The sequence below is a fragment of the Pelodiscus sinensis genome, chromosome 23, assembly GCF_052426305.1.
Source record: "Pelodiscus sinensis isolate ZL-2025 chromosome 23, ASM5242630v1, whole genome shotgun sequence".
NCBI classification, from domain to species: domain Eukaryota; kingdom Metazoa; phylum Chordata; order Testudines; family Trionychidae; genus Pelodiscus; species Pelodiscus sinensis.
Genome location: NC_143074.1, coordinates 1,523,794 through 1,549,069, shown reverse-complemented (window position 1 = coordinate 1,549,069; position 25,276 = coordinate 1,523,794). Strand labels below are relative to the sequence as shown.

Below are 25,276 nucleotides of genomic sequence, written 5' to 3'. Positions count from 1 at the left end.
ATCAGTGAGCTGCAGTGGCCAGTTTGAAATATTCCAAGCAGAGCAAGGATCCAGCAGAAAACCAGCAACGTTAAACACAATCGTGGGCTTGGAAGGGCCCCAGTCTGGCCCAGACACATATCAGCACAACATGCCCACTGGAGCTAATGAGAACAGTGCCCACTTCTCAGAGCAGCCCCGAGCCACTAGTGACCTACCAGCAGCAAGCCACATTTTGTGGAGAGAGGTTCCTACAAACAGGGTAATGCTGCCTCAGAGGCCGGTCACATTCCCTTCTCCCAGCCGGTGAGGCAAGCACAGATTTTTTAGAAAATGAAAGTAGCCATTGGCACCTATTGGTGCCTTTAACAACCATTCCTAAAATCTCCAGCTCTGATCATTTATTCTTTACAAATAAAATGTTTTAAAAGGACATTTCAATAATTGTGTCAAATTCTACTTGCTACATCATTTCAGTCAGGGTACAATCTCAAATACAGTATGCATCATGGTCAAGGGTGGCTCCAGTCAACGTGACCTCAGGAGCTGGTCCATCTAGTGTTGGCACCAGGCTGCTTGGTGGGAAACCCCCAACACCAGGAATCCCTGTGAGCTGCCTGTGCATTGTCTTGACTAGGACACTGGCGGTGACACCCCCCCCACACACACACCGGTTTTCCTGGTGTACGTTGGTTCTCAGTCAGCCTGGGACTTATCCCCATCCACTCATGACTGCAGTTGGAGCGAATGGAGGGGCAGAGAGAGGGTCTCGCCCTGTGTCCAGCATCAATGGCAATGCTCCGTGATATCCACAACAACTGCCTTTTTCCAGCTGAAGAGGAAGTAGCCAGTGCCTGCGCCTGCTGCCACAGCTATGCAGAGGAAGGCATTGTAGGTCATGAAGATCAGCATGAGGAAGTAACTGACCACCACCTGTATGACGTGCAGCACTGTCTGCAGGAGATGAGGGAAACTCAGCATCTGTTGTCTGAGAAATCAGAAAAGAAGGATCAATCAGTGAACGAAGGCACAGGATGGGGAATGCAGCGTCCCTGCAGTGAAAACAATCTGTGGGCTGGGAATGCCAAGGTGGCCACAAAACACCACAAGAGATGGGAGAGAACATATCTCCTGTTACGTGTGTTTGTCAGGGGACTGCAGCTTCCCCCATGAAGCTGGCTGCCTTGTAATCAAAACCAGTTCTAGGAACAGAACCACGTTCACTGGGTGATCCAACTGCTAAGGTTGGAGGGTCAAATCCCTTCCAGCACCTTTCACAACCTGGCCCTCACGGTCAGCCACACAGGGCAGCTCCTCTGTCTGCAAACAGTGGCCTCAACCACTTGTGTGGGCAGAATGACCCTTCGGTGCCTTCGGCAAGAACAGAGCCGAGTGCGCTGTCCAAATTCAAATTGGAAACAGCATCCCACCTACCTACAGGCTTCCCCTGCTTTTGTTCTTCGTTTCCCCATCTCAGGAAGGGCCTCATGGGCCTGGTGCAGACTGGCTGCTGGACTCCCTGTTCTCCAAAAAGGGTGCCAAGATTCCTTGGAGTTATAGTTTGTTCTTTAAGCTCTTCCAGGATGAAGCATGTACAATCATGAGGTTAGTTTTACAGCAGAGAACTATTTGATCTGCCTACAATTTGCTATGTTCCAGTCTTCCCTTTGTTTTCTGCTGAGCTGAGCAGTGTTTGTGTTAGAGGGAAAGTGGATTCTTACCCAACTGTTTTGTGTGTCTCCATCAAAGTGGTGCCATTTGGTCCTGGGACAGGCATGGAGTTGTAGCGAATGCTGACTTGTGATTTACGGAGCAGACTCTCCCGGGCTATTTTGAGGCCTTCATAAAACATGGCTAGGAAGAAAACTGCCACGAAAGCACCAGCCATTTCTGGCAAACAGGAAAGGACAGCACAAGGTTACGGACTCTGCACAGAATGAGACATCTGCTTCACGCACATAGAGAAAGCACCTAACAATCCAACAAGCAGCTCCCACCACACAGGCCACAGGGAGTGTGACATCCAACCCCGTGAAGTGAAACTGACTACTCTTGAAACACCTGAATAGTGACAAGAACGTTGTCTTGTCCCCTTCGGTCTCTGGGCCCCAATTTCAAACCTGTTAATCTCATTTAGACACTCTCGAAACGCCTGACCTTATGGTGTGGGATCATTCAGACAACGCTGCTCAGTAGCAAGCCTTTGGTTTGGGCTCGGGTGAGAGCAGCAAGCCAGCAGCTTTGCTAACAGCTTTACTAACCTCCAGGCGTATTGATCACCAGTCCAGAAAACAGCAGCGGCACATTCTTGTAGCTGAAGTGGAAAGTCATGTCCTGGCCAAGAGAGAAGATGATTTAAAACTTCAGCAAGATCCCTAAGCTACAAAGGAGGGAGCCAGAGCTTCACAGAACATACAGACAAGCTTTAAGGAAGTTAAATGGAAGGACTTTGTTCTGCCACAACTAGAGTTAACCTCGGAGAAAGTCCATTCTGGTCCATGACTATGCACGTAACTGACATAAAAGGACACAGCAAACCTAGTGTAGCACAGGCCTAGGTATTCCTGTGAACATTCTGGTTAGAGCTGAAACTATCCGTGAGTCCATTTGTAACAATTTTAAATAAAATGTCACTGGACTTTTTTCAAGTAGCATTTTTCTTATTTAGTCTGTATGTAAATTTCAATCCTCATCAATGGATTTTTAGTCAGTTTGTGTGTGCACAGTAATTAACATTTATCAGTAAAAATCTAATCTTTCAAACCCTGTCTGTAACTTACATAAAAGGCTTTTACTGTTTGTTCGTTTATTTTTAAAAGAGATTCCATGTAGGTCATTGACCAGTGTCCAATGAGTTGTCTGAAGATGCACAATTCTGGGGGAATGCACCATTGGTTTATGTTTCGGGGTTAAAAAGCTCTAGTGGATTTTCTTCCCTCTGTGAATCTTATGGGCAGAGATCTTCAGGTTAGTAAACCACGACAGTGTAAATGAAGCACAGAATGGAGAAACAGGATCATGTTTCTGCTCTAACACAGCTACGTCCGTCCAGGAGGTTTTCTGGTAAACGCCCAATTAAGCTTAAGGCTTTGTCAACACTTAGAATGCAGCAGGACCCTGCTGCAGCGCTTCAGTAACGACAGCACCTGCCGGAGGAACTCTCCCGTTCCCACCTCCCAGGTCAATAGGAGAATTCCGCCCTCACCTAGCACTGTCTACACAGGGGCTAGGGTGGTTTAACCACCTAATGGCCTGCTGCAGACAAGGCCTCATTCAAGCCAGTCACATGCTCTGAGGGAAGTAAAAGACGGACTGGATGTGAAGCGAGTCCTATCACACTATGCACACAGAGCAGGAGGTACAAGCAATGGCCTGATCCTACTGCGGATCTGCCTGCGCTGTGCCCCACTAGCCTCAGTGCTGTGTGGGCCTAGAGTTCTACTCGCATCAGTCAGTGGCCAACTACAACTGCCAGGTGCTGAGGGTACCTCTCCAATCCAACCAAATTAAACAAAATCCAACCCTGCAGCAGCAAATCTTGGAGCCTGAATCAAACCAGTGCAGGCAGCTGATTCAGGCTTTTGCTCTGAGGCTAAACACAGCAGTGGAGATGTTCCTACTCCAGCTGCGGGCCAGGCTCCACAAAGGAGATGGGTCTCAAAGTTCAGGCTCCAGCCTGAGTAGGAACATCTGCATGGACATTTTTAGTGCTGTGCACCGAGCCTGCTGAGACCCACAGCTGCATGGTTTTTTGGTAGTGGAGACATGCTGTAATGGGGCGACCTTCACCTCCCCCAAGCACCCCTTCTGGCCAAGTGCACATGCCTGCACTATCTCTGTTTGAAGCCTCTTCAGCAACTCAGCCTCCTGGCCAAGTCACGCACCCTTTGTGCAACTCATCAAATCCCTCGGACTCAGTTCTCCAGTCAGCAGAGAGTGGTGCCCCCACGGCTTCTCCCCCGAGGCAGCTTACCTCAGTCCTTTAGCTCAGAGCCCCAGCACAGACCAGCAGTCCCCCATAAGCTCTGCACATAGAGGGATCTGCGGGGCTGCCGCTCTCAGCCAGCCAGCCAGTCACCAGGTCTGCACACCCTGAGGTCTCCAGAGGCACTGACTACTGCTCCTTTTATAGGGCCTTCCTGGACCCTGACTGGCTGCTTGCTCCACTTATACTCAAGCCTGCTTAGAGGACTTCTTTATTATCTCTCTGGGGCAGTGTGTGGCAGGACCACAAAGCCTGATTTACCCCATCAGACCTGCCCACAACGTCACTCCGCTGTCAACGCAAAGCCATTCAAAGGTGACGAAAGAATCTCTCAGCACCTTTTCTAGAGCTTCTCCCTCTCCCAATTTGCTACAAGTCAGCAGGACACAAATCTCAGTCAGATGCCAAAGGGTTATTCATTTCAACCCAAAAAGCGGCTAAACCTTTTAACAGTTCAAACAGGTTCAAATGGCTGTAGTATCTGAGGCCATGTTAATACACACAGCGGAGCAGCTGAACTGGCACTGCTGCAGTGTGTCTATGCTGATGGGTGAGCTCTCCCGATAGCTCTCGCTGCACGTCAGAAGCTAGAGAAGCTCTCCTGCTGCCGTAGTACTGGGCACAGGAACACTTCTGTCCCTCGGGAGATGGAATATTCACACTCCTCAGCAATATACATTTTGCTGACATAGGTGCTAGTGCAGACACAGCCTTAGAGAAATTCCTCAGCTTTAACAGGACTGGCAAAATATGGAGAAAATTTTGCTTAAAAAATTAAAGTGTATACAAAAAAATAAATCTTCTACTATACTAAGACGCTGGTTCTTTGCTCTGAGCTGCTACAAAGACAGCCCAGAACTACCTAGCAGCTCCATTATCACCTGATTTAACTAGGGGAGGGAGAAAGCTTTGTAAAGTCTGAAACAAACTTGGCTGTTAATGACCTGGAAAGCTAACTGCACGGTGACCTGTACACTTCAGGCTTCTGCTTTTGTTTTGCTATTTTTCCTACTGGCACACTGCCTCTCTTTTCAATAGGAAAATATTCTAACTAAAAGGCTTCCTACTGAGCCATTCCAAAAAATCCTAACGCTTCTGATTCTCTAATTCTGAAGAGCTAAGCTACTGTCCTGCTCTTTACAAGTGATCCAGACAAGTTCTGAATTCATCTCACACACACTGAAGTCTGAAAAGTATGGAGATGTTTGCTATTCTGGAATTCATGGAACCTGCAATGAACATGGGCCTGGTCCACACTAGAAAATGAAGTTGCGTAACTATATTGCTAGAGGAGGAAGCAAGGGGTGAAAAATCCACAGCCCAATCAGTGTAGGGAAACTGACCTAATTCTCAGTGTAGAAAGACAGTGTTAGGTCGACAAAAGAGTTCCTAGTAACCGCCTCTCGGGGAGGTGGCTCACCTGCACCAATGGGAGAATTCCTGCCATCAGCATATTCAGCACTGAGACCTGCAGCAGTGCGGCAGGGCTGATGTAGAGTTTGAAGAATTGATGAGCCATAATTTAATTTTTCCTCACATTTCTAAATGCGTATAACTTCTCCTAATGAGCAAATGGAGACGGACACTATAAAAAGCGCTGGCCAGCTGCTTGCATTCAGCTGTTACCATGAATCAAAGATTTAGCGAGAACTCTACACATATAAATGCAAAAGCTTTACGGAAGAGATTCCTTGACCCCACCAGCACAAGAGAAATAGAATGAAAGGTCGAGGTCTTGGCTGGGACCAGCAGGATTCGGGAAGCTGCGTTTGCCTGGAGGGAAGCCGCCCATCTCATTTCACAAGGCAAACAGACAGCAACAAATGCCAAGAGAGCAGAGCAGCTCCTCTCTCCAAGGGGCCACAGGATGCAGAATCTGCTTATGGGAGCATCATCTGCAGTGGCATGCCACTCAGGACTGAGTGTCTGCATCCATTGTCACACTAAGGGGAGGAATGGGCTGGACAGGCTAAAAGAGCCGTACAAATACCAGAAAGCTAGCGGAGCAGGTCAGAGAGGTCTTTTCACCTGTGTTGAGAGGAACAGAACGGGAACAGGCAGTCAAGGTGGATTAGAGGGAAAGTGTCTGTCTCCCTCTGGTGGCAAGAGGGCTCCTATGCCCTCCTCCATCAGTAGAGAAAGCAACATGGCAACTGACACACAAACTGACACCCACCACGAGGCTGCACATGCTCAGCATGGTGCTGTCCTGTTCTCAGGGCATGGGGTAAGTTAAGGAATGGGGTTCGGTTTGGTTGCTTCTAGCTGGTCAGGGAAGCAAAAGTCTCTGGACTTTGGGAACCAAGTCCAGATTAAGTGTGCTTGTCTGGACTTCACTTACCATCATCATCCCGGCTGCGTGATTGTGTCCTGGTGCTGCTGTAGGGTGATGATGTTCCAAGGTCGGATGATGGTGCTCAGAGGTGGGTACCATGGAGCTGTTCATCATGTGGCCTGCCTGGTGGTCGTGAGACATCTTTACTGCAGAGTTGGCAGTGGTGGCACTCAGGACAGTGGGAGCCTTGAAGCAAGATGGAATAACGGGTGTTAGGGCACGAGTCATAAAACACCGACAGATGGCTCTTTCCATTATCTACAAAGAAAAAGTCAGGCCTCCAATTTGCCAGGCCTGAGAAGTACTGTCCTAGAGATGTGGCTCCTAGCCTGGAGCCACCATAATCTCTCAAGTCCCCTACACAGAGCTCACTGTATCTCTGTTTCCATTAGGTTAATGTCTTCAGTATGTTTGCAACTCTCCAGCGGGTGACAGACACACCCGGTCGTTCCCCTGAAGAGCCTACAATCCAATTGAGATGACATGCAGCAGCAAAGAAAGGATAATTTTTAATTTGTTAAGTGAAAAAGTCTCTAAATGCCAGACACTGAACAGGCAAAGGCTGACTTGTGTTGTTTCAAATCTAACTGCCCCCAGGACCCACTTTAATGGCATCTATCGAAGGCTCAGACTCATGCTAATTCTCTTAATCAGCAGCCATGCATTTAATTGGGTCCAAAAATCACATTAGTTTGGGACAAGAGCTACTGCGGATGGAAAGGTCTGGAGCAGCCCCAGGCAAGCCAGTCTCATTTCCACAACTACAGTAGCTACTTTAGACAGATGAAACAGAATGAAGGCAGCAAGTCCAAACCCATATAATCTGCTTACTGCAAAGCACATGGGCCTGGCCAATCTCTTTAGAACGAAGCGGAGCAAGTAAGTGGCTAATGGTGGTCAGGGTTTACCCTCCAGGTGTGAGGGGCTGCTTTCAAAATCCCCCGAAGAGTAGAAGAGCAAAGGCAGAAAGGGAGGAAGGGTCCAGAGGATCTGGAGAGGCAAAGGACACAGGGGAGCTGGGGTGTAATTTGTTTGCACTCCTGCAAAGGCCCCTATCCAACACTGAGGTGAATGGTACAGCTGCTAATGTAATCTACTGGGCGGGGGCGGGGGGCTCTGCCTCAGTCCCCTCGGCGGTTTACTGCTCAAACTCAGGCTCTGGCATGAGGAGAGCAGAGGCCACCAGGCACAATTAGAATGTGAGGCAATTAAGAGACTACTAAGCAAATAGCAAAAGAAAGTCACTACTGGGCCCTCGAGGTCTTGGAGCATCACAGGTGGGCTGGGTGTGTGTTGCTCACCAGCGGAAGGAGCATCAGAAGGAGGTAACTGGATGGAGCGGGGTGTAGTTCTGTGGTGCCTTCTGGGGGAAGGGAGTGGGGTCTGTTTGAAGTATGCGTGGGTCAACACTGCCCTTGGTGGTGGTCACACAAAGGCTCCCCACCTAGTGCCTAAGGAACAAGGACCGTTCTCTGTCTCACCCGTGCCCCTAAGATCTCAACACTGTTTGTCAAGTATAATGATAGAAATGTAGCCGTGTTAGTCTGGGGTAGTTGAAGCAAAATGCAGGACAACGTAGCACTTTAAAGACTAACAAGATGGTTGATGAGCTTTCATGGGCCAGACCCACTTCCTCAGATCAAATAGTGGAAGAAAGTAGTCACAACCATATATACCAAAGGATACAATTTAAAAAAAAATGAACAAATATGAAAAGGACAAATCACATTGCAGAACAGAAGGGGGATGCGGGGGGGTGGGAAGGGGGAGGAAGGAAGGTAAGTGTCTGTGAATTGCTGATATTAAAGGTAGGGAGAGTGGGATGTTTGTGAGTTAATGGTATTACAGGTGATAATTGGGGAAACTGTCTTGGTAATGGGTGAGAAAGTTCAAAGACTTGTTAAGTCCTTGTTGATAAGTGTCGAATTTTAACATGAATGACAGTTCAGAGGATTCCCTTTCAAGTGCAGATGTAAAAGGTCTTTGTAGCAGAATGCAGGTGGCTAAGTCATTTAGAGAGTGTCCTTTCTGGTTAAAGTGGCAAGAAACTGTTTTCTCTTTGTGATCTTGTCTGATATCTGTTTTGTGGGCATTAATCCTTTGGCGAAGTGTCTGAGATGTTTGTCCAATGTACATAGCAGACGGACACTTTCGGCACATGATAGCGTAGATTATATTTCTGGATGCGCAGGAATATGTGTTCTTGATCTTATAACTCACTTGGTTAGGTCCAATAATGGTATCAGCAGAATGAATATGTGGACAAAGCTGGCAACGGGGTTTGTTGCAAGGAAAGGTACCAGACCTTTTACATCTGCACTTGAAAGGGAATCCTCTGAACTGTCATTCATGTTAAAATTCGACACTTATCAACAAGGACTTAACAAGTCTTTGAACTTTCTCACCCATTACCAAGACAGTTTCCCCAATTATCACCTGTAATACCATTAACTCACAAACATCCCACTCTCCCTACCTTTAATATCAGCAATTCACAGACACTTACCTTCCTTCCTCCCCCTTCCCACCCCCCCGCATCCCCCTTCTGTTCTGCAATGTGATTTGTCCTTTTCATATTTGTTCATTTTTTTTTTTAAATTGTATCCTTTGGTATATATGGTTGTGACTACTTTCTTCCACTATTTGATCTGAGGAAGTGGGTCTGGCCCACGAAAGCTCATCATCTAATAAACCATCTTGTTAGTCTTTAAAGTGCTACGTTGTCCTGCATTTTGTGTCAAGTATAAGACGCCATTCTAAAGCCAGGTACTGATGTAAGGGGATAAGACAGTTCAAGCCGTTGTGGAAAGTGAATTAATAGTTGGAAAAATCATTTAAAACTAAAAGTCACCCCCCAGGAGAACAGGACGTTCACTCCCCCCACTCCGCCTGGGAACAGATGGCTTGGGGCAGTAGTGGGTTTGTGGGTCTACAGCAAGGGCAATCCAGAGCAACAAGCTGGCTGGCAGGCGAGGAGCTGGGTTCCCCGCAAGGGGCGCAGAGGTTACCAGGTCAGAGTCTAAGTGGGGCGAGACACTAGCTCTTATTAAGGCCAAAGCTTGAAATGGGTTCAGTCGGGAGCGCTCAGCCGGCAGTAAGCAGCAGGTATTTTTATGCCTACACTGCTGCTTGCTCTAGTGCTCATCACTGCGTTCAGGGAAGGGGTAAAATTCCACAGTGACTCCTGAGACCTGGACAGGTTCACAGGTCTGCACAGTGCTTCTAGCACATGGGCACATAGCAGGTTCGACTGCATCCTCAACGGTGCCTGGCTGGCTGAGGAATAAAAAGAGGAAGGGCAGAATATGTGATAAGGGGTAAATTTCATCAGCATCTCGTTTCCTGCCCCCTTCACATCAGAGGGTAGTTCCGGGTCAATGCCCTGCGTTGGGAGGCCCATCAAGACATTAAGAGAAACAGAGCAAACTGGGACTTACGCACAGGACTAGGAGCAAGATCCCAAGTTCTAATCCCAACTCTGGACATCAACTCCCTCGATCCCTTTGGGCCAGACTCCCCGCCTCCGTCCCCACCCATCCATGAGCAGAACTGATCCATGGGCCAATCAAACACTGCAGATGCAGGTGGAGTTGCTGGCACTCAAACAGCTAGAACGTAGCAAAGTCTCACTGGGAATCCTGGAGAGGCCACCTCTCACCTTGCTCACAGAAGGCACAAGACAAGCGTAGTTGTACCAGCTTCCAGGAGGATCTAGAAAGACCAGGTAAGAACGAGGTGCCTTGAGGAGGCAACGTGCTGTGTAAATGCTTTTCCCTGAACAGCCAGGCCCTGCTCAGATCTCTCTGGGCTAAGCTCTCGGGTGGCAGCCCATCCTTCACACACGCCAGAGACTCTACTGCGCACACAAAGTTTAGACTGCGGGAAGGATTCGGACAAAGGCTGACGAGGAAGCGAGTATTCAGCCTGGTCTAAGGGCCTGTCTACACGTGCGTGCTAGATGGGGGACTGCAGCCCATGCAGACGCACTAGCTGGGCTGAAGCGAGCTGAAAGGACCAAGAGCAGACAGCCCAGGCCAGCCCCCTAGGATCTTACATCCCACTGCTACTGGTCCCACAGCTACACTGGGTATGTCTACCTCCAGCTGCAGCAGACAAACCCTAAGCCTCCGAGTGTGCAATGAGCTCCTCTTGCCAAGGCAGACATCTCAGTGGAATCCGCTACACTGAGCCCCCTTTGAAATTAATCCCCACAGAGGTAGCCATGAGGGAGAACCAGACAAATCCTCTCCCATCGCACTTGAACATGCCCCCCACAACAGAGCTGTACAGCTTTTCACACTAGCTAGTCAAAGGAATAAAAGCCATCCATCTCCATGGCTACTGCACAGAAGAACGGGCCCTCGCACAACACCTATCAGGTTTCTATTGTACAAAGATTATTTACTCTACTAGTGTTGGTCAGAGATCAATACACAATTAGCCATGTTGGAAGGCGGCGTAGTTATCAATCAGTCCCAGATTTGGATGACTACTGCCTGGTGAATGGGTCTCCTGATGGAGTTGATTTAGTAGCCAAGGCAGAGTTTAGAGTTTCACAAACAAAAGCCAGCTAATCCCCACATTCCCCAGAGCAGGCAGGCAAAGTTTCAGGATTCAAAGCTTATGCCAAACTACGATGAAAGCCCTGAAAGCAAACCTAGAGAAACTAAATTGTCCACAAGAGCAAAAGACACCAATTCTGTGCCATTCCCGAGCCATGAACCTGCCAGTCCTGCCTGCTGCTAGAAATTGATACATACAAGAAATATATGGCAATCAGCAACAGTCTACTTACAGCAGTCCAGCTGGCAGCCAGCAATTCCCAACCTTCCCGACCGGCTATGAGCAGCTACCCTGGAGCACAGAGCTTTCAAAGGAAAACACTCCAGCCAGAGGAGGGCGGGGAGCAGAGTCCACAGACACTGCTGTACTGTTCACACTCAACCTGTGGTCTGCAGGGAGTGATCAGAGCTAGTCATCATAAGACCAGAGCGCTGCTGCTGGTTTATTCCATTTCCTGACACCCGTGCCAGCTTCAACTGCTTCCTCTCCAAAATAAAAGCCTACCTCCTGGGTGTCACTTCACCCCAGGGACAGCTGAAGGGTACACTCCAAAGCAGACGGCACAGTCCACCTGTTTGCATTTCAAGAGCTGGATTTCTTGGCTTTCCAGCAGAGCAACGGCGGCTCATTCTGGGCCTACACTCTGTGCAGCACGTTTCAAGCCAGGATCACAGTGGCTGTACAAAGTGCAGGATGGAGAATGTAAAAGGCCCCCCCGATCCCTGTCGGGAGGCATGGGGCACGCTGCATCTTTGGGTTTCAAAGGAGGAGAGGGCAGCTCTGGTGACAGTTTAGCAGGGAGATGCCAGAGACAGAGCGAAAGAGGGGCAGGGTTAGGGTTAGAGGAGCAGAGGAGAGCAGGGGTGCAGCCATGACACTGCTGTGCTGAGCTGTGAAAGAGGCTGCATGCTTGGATGTGATCTAAAAAGGAGGGTGGAAGCCAGCAAAGGGACTGGAGAAGGAGAGGCCAGGTCAGATTAGCGTGGGAGGATGAGGAGCAAACGGGCAAGCTGCACATACCAGCACCAGAACTGGGGACTTCGGGTTTTAAAGAAAAACCCAAAGAATTCAAAGCCCTGTGATTAGTTCAGACAGATTTCCAGAGGCCTCTGAAAACTCAGCCTAGGAGCATTATCACCCAGAGCCAGCATACTTGCTACAGGCCCAAAGGCCCTGCCTCCTCTCGTTGCACAGGGCCACGGGGCCTACGACAGCCCAGTCTGAGGCATTTTTCATTAGCCCCCTCTGAAACACTCCAAACAGAGGCTGTAGGCACTGGTCTCCTGAGAAAGAGGGAGCAGATTCCCATTTGTGCACTGGAGAAGAGGGGGAAGGATTAGGGATTTGGAGGAAATATTAGACCAGATTCCAATACACAGGTGCACGAGTTAAGTCTGAAGCTGACTGCAAAGAGTTACAAAGGGATCTCACAAAACTGGGGGATTGGGCAACACAAGGGCAGATGGAACTGAGCGCCATTAGGGATGTTAGTGAGTTGTCTACCCAATAAACATAAGTTTATCGGGTAGTCGACTGGAACATTAACTACTCACTCCCCTCAGACCTCCAGCTGCCTCTATGAGAGGCAGGGGTGGGGTGGGGTGGGGTAACAACGGGAGCTGGTTCTGGGGGAAGCCAGCTTAAAAGCTGCCCCCCCCGGATGCGAAGGACTAGTCGACTATCCGATAAGCAAAAGCTTATCGGATAGTCCAGTCGATTAGTTGATTACTCCCCCTTGTTGCCTCTCAGACTCCCCAGCTGACCCTGGGCTATGTGTGGCATTTCGAAGCAGCAGCGCCGCATGGAGCCGGGGTCAGCAGGGATTCTGAGTCCCCTGCTGGCCCCAGGCTCCATAAGGGTGCTTCCGCTTTGAAATGCACAAGAGCCCCCAGTCAGCAGGACTTCCCACTGGCCCTGGGCTGCACAGAGAGTTCCACATTCCTCCTCTGAAATGTACAAGAGCCCCAGCGAGTGGCTCCCGGAGCTGGGACTCCTCAGTCCCGGCTCGAGCTGGCTCCTGGAGCTACCCCTGCTGCGGCTCTGCAAAGCGGTGCTCATCGACCAGTCGTGCAGTCGATACAAATTGTATCAACTACAGGATGAGCCAGATAACTGCAATTGAACATGCTTAGTGCCCACACAAGGCGACAGGGATGGATCGTTTGTTGATTGTAAGAATATATATTCGAATTTTAAACCTAACTAGTGTTCCTTTAGTGACTTGTTACAAGATGTCAGACTATGGCAGTATTAGAACAGAATGGGTCTCTATTTAAATTTGCTCTCTTCTACACAGGCGTTACATACAGAGCTCCTGTGAGCTAACTGCCTTGGCACTGGAAAGCAGTGGTGTGTGTGTAGGGGTGGTGGACAGGTCAAACCACCCCAATTTCCCACTTGGCCCGTACCGAGCATGCTCAGTAACACTGCTAAAGCTGATGTCTTCAGTCCATCCCCCTTTCCCTCACTTTGTCCCCCCACTGCAGCACGCAGAGGTCCCCCACCCAAAATCTGAAATGGTGTCCTGCAGAGCTGTCCAACTCATGGGCCCAGCAGTCAGTGGAGTGGAGTTTAGGGTCACTGGGAAGGCTGTTTGATCTGCCCCCAGGGGTCCTTGGGCAGTCTGCACAGACATCTGGGGAGAGTCTGGCCACCTGCAGTAATAGTGCAGTGCCCGCCTCACACAACTACGTGTAGGATCCATGGCAGGAGGCCACCATCTTTCACATTCTGCTTCTGCACTCATAGAACAACAGCCTGATTAAAGCAGGGAGCCTGGTTCAAATGCTGGCTTGTTTACGCTTCCTGGAGCTTCACAATTGTGTTAGAACACGACAGCACTGGCTGGGCTTTAGTGAGATGCTGATCAAAGGCAAGAGAGCACTAGATGGAACGACAGCCTACATCCAGAGACAGAGCTGCAGGTGGGCTTTTAGGAGATACCGTCTGGAGCTAACTTAGCGCAACACACACGTCCTGCCACCCCACTGGTGGTGCTCTTCCTCTTCATCTCCACGAAGGAACGTGATCCTAATCATGTTATTTTATAACATTAAAAAAAGCTCAATTGATCTACTTCCCCCATAAACGGAGAATCTTAATCTTCCAGCCTACTCACATTTCCCAGGGACAATTCTGAACTTTCAACAAAAGGAGACAAAATAAGGAATTAAGGATATTAGATTCTTACAAGGACAATGCCACAGAACTCCACAAAATGAAGCTTTATTCAAGCAGTTTCCACTGCAAGACTGCAGAGCGCAGACAAGAGCATTTGGCCACAAAACCAACAGTGGGCAGGGGCATTGAGAGGCACAGGAAAGGGCGCAGATATAATTTAACAATGAAGAAATACAGGGAGGCCCAGAGACAGAATCCCAGAACCACAGGGTTAAAACAAGGGTCAGCTAGTCTAACACCCTGCCACCAAGCAAAGTTTGTTGTGGCCTCCTTTGAAACTTCCAGTGAAGGCGTTTCCATGACTGCCCTAAGCAGTCTGTTCTGTTGGCCCGCTGTTCATACAGGTCAGCACTACATTTGCTGTGCTGTAGTTTGAACCCACCGCCTCTTGTCTGCCCTCTGAGGTGACAACCTTATCTCCCTCTCTTTTTTACGGCAGCCTTTCAAGTATTTGAAAATCGCCATCCTATCCCCCTTAATTTCTTCTTTTCCAAACTAACCATAACCAGTTTCTTCAGCCTTTGCTCCTCTGGCTACATTCCACGCCTCTGATCCTCTGTGTTGCTCTCCTCTGGATCCTTTCCAGTTTCTATACATCCTTCCTACACAGTGGTGAGCAAAGCTGGACACATACTCCAGGTGATGCTAGCCAGGGCTGAGAAAAGTGGTCCTATCACCTCCCAGGACTTGCATGCTAAGCCTCTGGATAAGGCAACCAAAAATTGCATTTCCTTTTGTTGCAACAGCATTGCATTGCTGACTTGTGCTTGTGATCCAATCCCAGACTCTTCTCAGCAGTGCTGGTGCCATTCTGTATTGGTGCATTTGATTTTCCTTCTCTAAGTGTAGCACCTTACCTTTGACTTTGTATTGTCAGTAGTCCAGTTCTCCAATTTAATGGCATCCCTCAGAATTTTAGCTCTACCCTCCAAAATGTTGGCAACCTCCCTTATCTTTGGGTCAGCTGCAAATTGATCAGTATGCTCTCTGACCAACATCTGGATCATTAATAAAGATTCCTCACAACCCAGATCACTGTGGAACCCTGTGACAGGTCAGGGCCCACTTGCCGAGACCCCATGGTGCCTGTTTTCCATGCCAGCTAGGGCCCCCCATACTTGCCTTATTGTGTCAGGCATGCTGGCCTGCCTGCTGTAATACAGATACAGTGTCTGGGCCACGTCCTCAAGCCATAGCCCTTAACTAAAACCAGCCCAGTCAGATACCTGCCTGCAGCACTCAGACATCAGCCCCTCTAGGAGCTGATACCTAGGAAAATCCATCTTATACTGGGCAGAGACCTGTCCCGAGTAAGCTCATGAATTTTGCCCTCTTTCTTGATGTAATGAAAGAGATGCACAGACTCCTTCCTCTCCTGGTAACATTTACACTGGGTTTATTATCAATACAAGTGATTTATCGAGTATAAAAGACAGGATGTAAGTGGTCATAAGAGACGCAGACAGAACAATGCAGGTTACTAAGCAATATAAAACAGAACATGCCAGCTAAGCTTAGTACAGGAAGACACTGGCTAATGTAACTGCTCTCCCTCAGAGTTGATCTAATAATCGTCTCAGAGAAGGGAAACCCTTCCCAGCAGGCCCAGTCCTTCCCCCAGTTCAGGCTTGGATGTTTCCAGCAGTCACCCAGGGTGGGGTCACCAGGGAGAACTGGCCGTCCAGATTACCGGTAAGCGGTGCAGCCATGCAGCTGCCTAGTTAGTGCTGCGCAGGTGTTCAAGGCACCTGCCCAAGGTGGGAAGAAGAGCCGCCCTACCCCCAACCTAGCCTGGCCTCCAGCCTGCCATGGCAGGGGAAGGGATGGCCTGCATCTGGCGCCTCTCCTCTGGCCCGAACCCCAAACTGCAACCATGGCCCAGCCCCGGAGTCCCCCAGCCCCGGAGTCCCCCAGCCGTGACGAGCAGTGTCAATTTAAATGCAAATTAGGTGCAGTTCTCAGCTCCTGACAAGCTGCCAAGGCAGCCCTCAACATAAGATGTAGGCATCCCATGAATCAACGTTCTGGTTCCAGCTGAAGTGGGCCCATGGTGGGGACTCCTCTTACCAGAGCAGACAGGTACCTGCCACAGCCCCAAGGGATGGCAAGTGAACTAGGGAAGCCAACTCTCCAGCGTTGTCTTGGAGCCTTCAGGAGTTAATCTTCAACTAAAGATTGTGTCTTGTGCTGAACCCTCCAGGAACTCCTCCTCAACAATCAGAATTAGAGCCCTAACGGGAACACTCTGTGAAAGCGGGGGCAGGGCGGGCCGCAGGAACAAGGGGCCAGCCTTTGTTTTGTCCGAGTGAGGGACCAATGGCTGCCCAAGCACAGTTTAACATCCAAATGCAGCCTCTGCCAGCTATCCTCTGTGGCATACCAGGCACAAGCAGGCCAAGTAGCTGGGTCACTTTGGCCTCTGACCTGGGACACCCTTTACATTGCTTTGTTGCTTGCGCACGAATAGCCTCTAGCATGTGAGCCTATAGCATTGTCTGGACTGCGCACGAATAGCCTCTAGCATGTGAGTCACTCCCAGTAATGCATGTGTGTGCTCCAGCCAGCCAAGCACTGGCTCTCAGCAGCCTTTATTCTACTGCGGGGTGATTCCATCAACCCCCCTCCCCCAGTCTTAGATTTTCCTGGCAGAAATGTATGTCCTGTATTTTCCAGCCCTCTCCTGGGCAATACAAGTTTTTACAGGGTCTGTTATTTCTGTAATAGAAGGTTGGTAATCGCACATAACTTGCCATCCCAAATGAAGTTTCCTCAACTTACACATCAACTTAGAACATTTCAAGTTAAACATGCTGGATTAGATAAACAAGTGTATTAACTACAAATAGATTTAAGTAAGCACAAGCAACTAGGACAAAAGCTAGAAATGGCTATAAGAAAGATAAAACACAAGTTGGCTACGTCTACACTGGCATGCTTTTCCGGAAATGCTTTTAACGGAAAAGTTTTCTGTTAAAAGCATTTTCGGAAAAGCGCGTCTAGATTGGCAGGACGCTTTTCCGGAAAAGCACTTTTTCCGGAAAAGCGTCCATGGCCAATCTAGATGCACTTTTCCGCAAAAAAGCCCCGATCGTCATTTTTGCGATTGGGGCTTTTTTGCGGAAAACACTACTGTGCTGTCTACACTGGCCCTTTTCCAGAACAGTTTTCCGGAAAAAGACTTTTGCCCGAACGGGAGCAGCATAGTTTTTCCGGAAAAGCACTGATGATTTTACATTAGATCGTCAGTGCTTTTCCGGAAATTCAAGCGGCCAGTATAGACAGCTGGCAAGTTTTTCCAGAAAAGAGGCTGATTTTCCGGAATAACTTGCCAGTGTAGACACAGCCGCGGTGCTTAACTTACCAAACGATTTGTTGTTTTATAAGTTTTTCCAGTTCCAGAATAACTCGGCTCACCCTCTGAAGTTTACCAAACTATGTCAAACCCCAAGCAAAAAAGTTCTCACCCCACAAGCTCTTGCCAGCTTTACTGGCCAGTTTTAAGTCAGGACCTCTCCCTATCCAATGAGTGTTTTCTTGTTGCTTCAGGTGCTGTGAATACCAAGCGGGTTTGTGTTTGTCCCTCCTTTCTATAGTATCCCCTTCTTGAAAAACCATTTTCAGCTGAGATTCAGGAGGCAGAATCAATAGGGAAGGCATTTCCAGGATTCTTTTTCCTTACCTATTACAGCGCTCTTTGTTTCCCATCCTCTTTGCTTATCCTGTTTACTGCTTAAATGCAAATTAAGCAGAGAGCACATTCCTTTTCTTAAGACAGCCCTGTTTGCCAACTTCTGCTTAAGTAGGGCTGTGGTTTGGAACCCGTGTTAACACCACCAGATAATGGAATTTTAGAACGTTGCGTGCAATGTTGTGATTTTAGCAGGATAAAGATAATCAGCAAATTATGAGTTTTTAAACAATACTTCTCAAGGCATACTTTGGACACAGGTTATTACGACAGCATGTAGGGTTACATTTTGTCACACCCTCGTCCCCTTATTCTACTCCCACCCTCATTTCACTATTGCTTCATTCCTTCTCTCTCCTCATTCATTCCATCCCTCTCCACAGCTCCTTCTCATCCCCTGCCTCTCTCTCTCGGTGTGCACAGACATGTGACCCTCTTCCTCTCTTTGCCCCAGGTGCCTCCCATGACAGGACAGATGCTAGGGGACAAGGGTGTGCAGAGTGCCCCATTTCTTCTCAAGTTTATTCTCTCAAGCTATGCAAAAATTAGAAGACAACCCAGATCCTGCTACTGCAGAATCACCAACAGATGACTGGAGTGAAAGGAGATTCTCCATGAACACTGCAGCACCCTAGACACAGATGAGGTCTGCTGCCATCCAGCAGCGGGCAGTGATATATCCATTCCCTCCACACACCTGTAGGGCAACTATTATCAAGTCTCTCCACCAGCCGTTCTTAATCTTTTGGCGCTCACAACCCATTGGTCAACTTTTATGTCCTCTCACAACACAGTAAATAGTCTGGGGTGAAGGCCCTGGGGTGGTTTCACCTGCCTGGCACTCACCCCACAGTGGTGGATCCTGCAGCTCCTGTGCCAACTAGACATCCCGCCTGTTGACCCCGACAATCAGCCAGCTTTCTAGCCATCTCATAGTCCTGTCATCCAAGCCAGACTTCTTTAACTTGCTGGCAAAAATACTGTGGAAAACCATATCAAAAGCTTTGCTAAAGTTAAGGAATATCACAGCCACCACTTTTCCCATGTCTACAGAACCAGGTATCTCATCATAGAAGCAATTAGGTTGGTCAGGCTCCACTTGCTCTGGTGAATCCATGTTTGCAGTTCTTGATCACTTCCCTCTCCTCCAAGTGCTTCAGAACAGATTCTTTGAGGATCCCTGCCAGAATTTTTCCAGGGACTGAGGTGTGGCTGATTGGTCTGTAGTTCCACGGATTCTCCTTTTCCCTTTTTTAAAGTTGGGCGTGGCATTTGCCTTTTTCCAGCAATCTAGGACCTCCCAAGATTGCCATGAGTTTTCAAAGATAATGGCCAGTGGCTCTGCAATCACATCAGCCAACTTCCTCCACACCCTGGACACTCATCAATGTCCAGTGTTTCTAAGTAGTCCTGAAGCTGTTCTTTCTCCACTGACAGATGCTCACTTCTGCCCTACATTGTGCTGCCCAGTGCAGCAGTCTGGTAGCCCCCAACCTTCCACCAGCCTTGTTACTCTGGGGGAGGAGGGAAGAGGACAATGAACATCTCTTCCCAGTCCACCAATCTATTGACCCAGAGTTCTTAATGACCAGACACTGATCATTCCCCTCTAGTTAGTCACCCTGGAAGGAGGCGTGAAACCAGCCTCCCCACCCCCACTGGTTATCAGTTCCCTTTGGCATGCACACTGCACACAGTTTACACAGCAGAGACCCATTTGGGATAAAAACAAACAAGGGAGTCATTTAACAAAAGAACCACTGAGTCAAAGATGCAATAGTGAGGAAAGCAAACACATGCCAGCTACACAGCAATAACCAAAGACCCAACCCAGGCGCCACGTTAGGTAAAATTCCCTCTTCTAATCCAAGTTACCTAGTTGAATAGTTCCCCAGCATCCCCTCCCCACCTACATTTAGCAGGGAGCAGCATTTCACAGACAGCTGTCTGCCAGAGGCTGTCCCTGTTTCCAGATGCCTTTCACTTCAAACCCATTCCAGTTTACAAGGGTTTGCAGGTTTTTTGTTTCAGTCACAGGAATTCAGAGTGGGAAAATCCCCTACCGCCTCCATGTCTTTCCATTATCTCTCATGGTCGGTCCACCCTTGTCTCTCCCTGGGTTATACACATTCTTTGAGTCTGGTTTTGTGCAAATACTTGGCTTGGGAGGTACCTCTCCCTGTCTGATTGCTCGGTCCTATTGCAAGATGGAACCAAAGTTTTATGAGCATCCTTTTTTATATACACAAGTACTTACACCCACAACCATGGCCAGCATATACATCTCACAGTGATGAAGTTGAGAACATTACAAGCTTTCCTAAAAGTCCCTGCTTGATATGTTTTTGTAGTACAACATTGTCAGCATGTAAAATCCTGTTTAAAATGTTAAAATGCTCACAGACCAAGACGATTCACCCAGCAATGGGCAATGGGCAAAGACAGAGGAAAGAAGACAAAGTACAATAAGCAAATAGTTTCCATCGATTCATCCAGAAATGGGCGAGAGCCAGGACACACTGGGAGTGCTTTTCCATTATCCAGTGCATCTGACAGTACCAAAACCATTGAGATATTTTTGCCTTTATGAAGTTTACACCTGCCTCAAAAAAACACCATCTTTCTCAACTCACCAAGACAACAATTTTCTCCTGGGTGGGGATTGGAGGGCAGAGGGGGGAAGAGAAATGACAAAATTATCTGGAAGCGATAATGACTTTTGAAAGGGTGCTGCAGGTAGGCAAGACAGCTTGGTCATTCTTACAAGTCACCTTACGGATGGCAAACAGCACTGGACAGGGAACAATCAGGGACCAACAGAGAGTTTGCTCCATAGTCTAAATGAGGACTATTCAGCACAGAAGCCACCCTATCTCTCCTCTTCCTTCAGTTCCGAGGGCTACACTGTCCCCAGACACCTTCCAAAGGCAGCCAGTCACAACCAGAGACGCTGTGGTGGGTACTTACTTTCCTAGAGCCAGTTTTTCCATTCACGGTCTTCAACAGACCGGTCTCCTCCAGTACAATAATCCTTAGATGGATCAAAGTTTTTAAAAGGGAAATTTCACATAATGCTGACTCGCAAAATTCAGATCTACTATCTCTCCCTTTCACTAATCATTAACTACAGCTCAGATTTAACTCTCTTTTCCTACCCTCAGCACTTTTACTGCTATCTTAGTCCTTTCATAGCCTATCCCAAATCAGGTTCATTTAGCCCCAGTACCTTTAGAGAGAATGGGTCACTATTGGCATATTTTTGGCATTTGAAATCATGGTAAGAATTGGAGGCAGGAGGGATTCAGTCCCATTCCATCTCGAGTCAAATGATCCCTCCTCCCAAACACCAATGTTTTCAATTAACAAAGCCAAAGACTTTGTACTGTGTAAGACACATAGTTATTACTGGCCTGGAAGCAGCTCCAGGAAGGCAGCCTGCTGCAAGCCTAGCCAGCCGCGTGAGGGCAGAATCTCTATGGGCCATGAGGTGGGCTGGTCTGCTAGGGTATCTATTACCCCTCTTGCAGGTGGATGCTATGCTCCAGGAGTAGCACAGCTCCAGGAACTGCCAACATTAGCATGGTCACAGAGTTTCTCCTCAGCTGTAGGAGTAGGATATCATAGCTCGGGCAACAAGGAACTGAAGCAAAGCAGGGGGCTGGCATGTGAGAAGGGTCACAGCAAAGGGATGCTATTTTCCCTCCATTTGTAAACATGGTTGGTGCTGAGGCATGGAGCACAGAAGAGAGGAAGCCGCCCAAGGGCCAGCATTATCTCCTGGCAGGTTCCTGACTGGAAACCCTCTGGCAGTTAATGGTGCTTCCTGCTCTGTGAACTCCCTCCATGTTCTCCCACCAACGTGATGGGAACAGTGCTAGCAACAACAGCAGGAGGAACCGTGCTGATGTGCGGGAGACCCCCAGAAAGCAGAATAAAAGGAAGGCTATTCCAAGCCACAGCTGGGGATCCATGCAGTTGGATTCTGCTTTCTACATCTGTGGAACTCACATTCTGTAGCTTCCTTCTGCTGCCATAACCCCATTTCCCTGGAAGAGAGGCTCCAGATTCCACTTGATGATACAAGCTTTTTGGAGAGGGAAGCGCTGAGGCACAGGCTTCGTTTTTATAGACACACTCATACACGATCCCCTCCTACCCAGACTAAATTCCAAGCCCTAGAATATGATAGATTTCCAACCATTATAAACATTCAATTTATTCTGCTTCTGAAAAATCAACAAGCTCAGCTAGGCCAATAACAAAACTAATTCAAATGTAACTTCTACGCTTCCAAGAGGCAAAAAATGCCCCTAACACAAATACAAAATACACAAACTGCTGAAGGAACCAACAAAGGACCACACACAGCTTGACCTGCTGCTCACAAAACAGGGAGGAACTAGTAGGGACATAGATGTGGGTGGCAACCTGGGCAGCAGTGATCGTGAGATGGCAGATTTCAGGGTCCTGACCAAAGGAAGAAAGGAGAGCAGCAAACTTCAGACAAGCAGACTTTGACTCCCTCAGAGAGCTGATGGGCAGGATCCCCTGGGATGCTAACATGAAGGGGAAGGAGTCCAGGAGAGCTGGCAGGATTTTAAAGAAGACTTATTGAAGGCACAGGAAGAAACCATCCCGATGCGCAGCAAGAAAAGCAAATATGGCAGGCGACCAGACTGACTTACCAGGGAAATCCCTGGTGAACTTCAACACAAAAAGGAAGCTTATAAGAAGTGGAAACATGGACAGATGACTAGAGAGGAGGATAAATATATTGCTCGAGAATGCAGGGGAGTAATCAGGAAGGCGAAAGCACAACTGGAATTGCAGCTAGCAAGGGATGTAAAGAGTAACAAGAAAGGTTTCTACAGGAATGTTAGTGATAAGAGGGTGATCAGAGATGATGTGGGGCCTTTACTGGATGAGGAAGGTAACCTAGTGACAGATGATGTGGGAAAAGCTGAAGTACTCAATGCTTTCTTTGCCTCTGTATTCACAGACAAGGTCAGCTCCCAGACCACTGCACTAGGCAACGCAGTACGGGAAGGAGGTGAGCAGCTTTCGGTGGAGAAAAAACAGGTTAAGAACTATTTAGAAAAGCTAGACATACACAAATCCATGGGGCATCCGAGGGTACTGAGGGGGTTGACAAATGTCACTGCAGAGCCTTTGGTCATTATCTTTGAAAACTTGTGGAGATCAGGAGAGGTCCTGGATGATTGGGAAAGGCAAATGTAGTGCCCATCTTTTAAAAAGGGAAGGAGGACAATCCAGGGAATTACAGACCAGTCAGCCTTACCTCAGTGTCCAGAAAAATCATGGAGGGGATCCTCAAGGAATCCACTTAGAAGCACTTAGAAGAGGGGAAAGCGATCAGAAACAGTCAATATGGATTCACCAAGGGCAAGTCATGCCTGACCAATTTGATTAGCTTCTGTGAGGAGGTAACTGGCTTTGTGGATATGGGAAGTCGGTGGATGTGATATAACTTGACTTTAGCAAACCTTTCAATACAGTCTCCTACAATACTCTTGCCAGCAAATTAAGGAAGTATGGATTGGATACACAGACTGTAAGATGGATAGAAAGCTGGCTAGATCATCAGGCCCAACGGGTAGTGCTCAACGGCTCAATGGCAGGTTGGCGGTCGGTTTCTAGCAGAGTGCCCCAAGGATCGGTTCTATCGATTAGTCGATAAAGGGGGAAACTGCAGAGACACAGCGCGGTCCGCCACTGCGCCTCTGCCTTTTAAATGCAGTAACAGCCTGGCCACTCTTACGACATTTAAAAGGCAGCGGCACAGAGGGGGAGGGGGCGTGAGCTGGGACTCAGCTGTCCGGTCCCCAGACACTGCGGCTCTTCCTTTTAAATGTCGTAAGAGCTGCCAGGCTGTTACTGCATTTAAAAGGCAGAGGCACAGCTTCTGGGAGTGAGCTGGGACAGCTGGAGCCCAGCCAGATAAGGGCACATCTCCAGTCTGCACCGTTCTGCCACATGTCTCTCACGCACTTTTGCCCCACACTTCCTAGTCCTTCCCCTCCCTCCTGGCACTATTGGAGTGCTGTGACTCAGCTGTTCAAGTTCTGGGAGGGAGGGAGAGGAGCAGGAACAGGGATGGTGCAGGAATCAGTGGGTTCATGGTGCTCCAGAAGTGCTGAGAGAGAGACGGAGGAGTAGAAAGTGCAGCGCTCCAGTGCCCCAGAGGCACAGGGGAAGAGGGCAGAGTAGTGATGTGTGGGCTGCAGGCTGTGGGTTACAGGCTGCCCACCACTGGCAATCATGTGGCCCACCAGACAAAGGAGGGCCACGATGCTACATCTCGTCTACATCTTTTATTATCCCTCCAACAATGCAGCAAATTGCAGCTTTACATGGACACTGCTCTGATCCATAAGCAAAGCTGCAATGCCCCTTGCTTGGCAAAACCAGCATTGTGCTCCTGCAAACAAGAAACTCTTTTGACACCTTTGTCGCTGCCTGACTCTCCTGCTGCACTTTCACTTCTATCACTGAAACAGTGAGGTCCAGTTAAAAATCATACGCAGAGATTTTCTAAAGGGCAGCTCTAGTTCTCCCCTTACAAATCTTATGTTAGTGGAGTAAACAAAAAAGTTTTGCTTAACAGCAATCTCCCCATTCACTCCAGACTAAACCTGTGGGGTTACTCACCATCAGTACCATCCTCCTATCCACTCACCTCACAGGGGGTAGGAGTTAGTCTGTACAGGTAAACTGGGCCAGCACGGGTACATTACTGCTACCTTCCTAGGCACTTGAGCACAGTGTAAGTCACTAGACATCCTGGAGCAGCTCAGATCTCAGAATCATACCCAACCGCTCCCGCCTGGGGTTGTGAGCATCGTTCCATGGGGCTACAGGGGAGCCAGCGCAGCAGGGAGTGGGAGGCAGGGACCGCGCGGCCCAGAAGAGAGGACAGACCCGAGTCAGAACTTTGGTAAATACTTTAATGACCCCCCCCCCCCCAGTCCTGCTCAGGGAGGCGCAAGCGACGTGCCAGCGGCGGGTCCAGGGTAGGCGCCGCGCTCCGGCCCACGGGCGAGGCGCCCCGCAGGCAGCCTGGGATGGCTCTGCCGGGGGGACGCGCCAGGGCAGCCTGCGGAGCGGCCGCAAAGGGAGGCGGGGGGCGGGCCCCCCCCCCCCCGAGGCCAAAGCGGCCCGGCCCCCGAGCGCTGCGTGGCGATCGCGGCACTTCTCCCGCGGGCGGGGCGCTCCTGGCCGAACTCCTCAGCGCGAGCCCCCCCCCGCCCGAGCCGGCCCCCGGCAGCCCGATCGCTGCGCTCGCGGGAACGGGGGCGAGGCGGCTCCTCCGAGGACGGGCCCCCACTCACCGCTACGGGATCCGCCAGCCCGGCCACCTCAAGGGCTGCGCGCCCCGCCCCCCATCATGTGTCCTCTCAGCTAGGACGTGTCCCGCAAAGGCGGGACGCCGCTCCATTGGCTCACGCGATCCGCCCCCGGGCCGGGAGGGGCGCTATTGGCCGAGTGTTGCCAAGTCCCGCCCCCAAGGGACGTCACCTGCCTCGCT

At 49.3% G+C, this 25,276-nt stretch overlaps 1 protein-coding gene across 3 annotated transcripts; it reads right to left on the bottom strand.

Moving 5' to 3' along the window:
• Positions 1 to 365: 365 nt before the first annotated feature.
• Positions 366 to 25,220, bottom strand: SLC31A1 (solute carrier family 31 member 1). Of its 3 annotated transcripts, none has more exons than XM_075905227.2 (5): positions 25,080 to 25,220; positions 6,306 to 6,485; positions 2,241 to 2,313; positions 1,701 to 1,869; positions 366 to 967 (listed from the first exon to the last, which is right to left on the bottom strand). In XM_075905227.2, the coding sequence occupies exons 2-5, from the start codon at positions 6,438 to 6,440 to the stop codon at positions 766 to 768; spliced, it is 579 nt and encodes a 192-aa protein (XP_075761342.1). In that variant the 5' UTR covers positions 6,441 to 6,485; positions 25,080 to 25,220; the 3' UTR covers positions 366 to 765. The 3 variants fall into 3 exon arrangements, with proteins under 3 accessions (XP_075761342.1, XP_006117420.1, XP_014426104.1); XM_006117358.5 differs by lacking the exon at positions 25,080 to 25,220 and adding an exon at positions 20,698 to 20,851; XM_014570618.4 differs by lacking the exon at positions 25,080 to 25,220 and adding an exon at positions 11,095 to 11,236.
• Between the last annotated feature and the right edge of the window lie 56 nt (positions 25,221 to 25,276).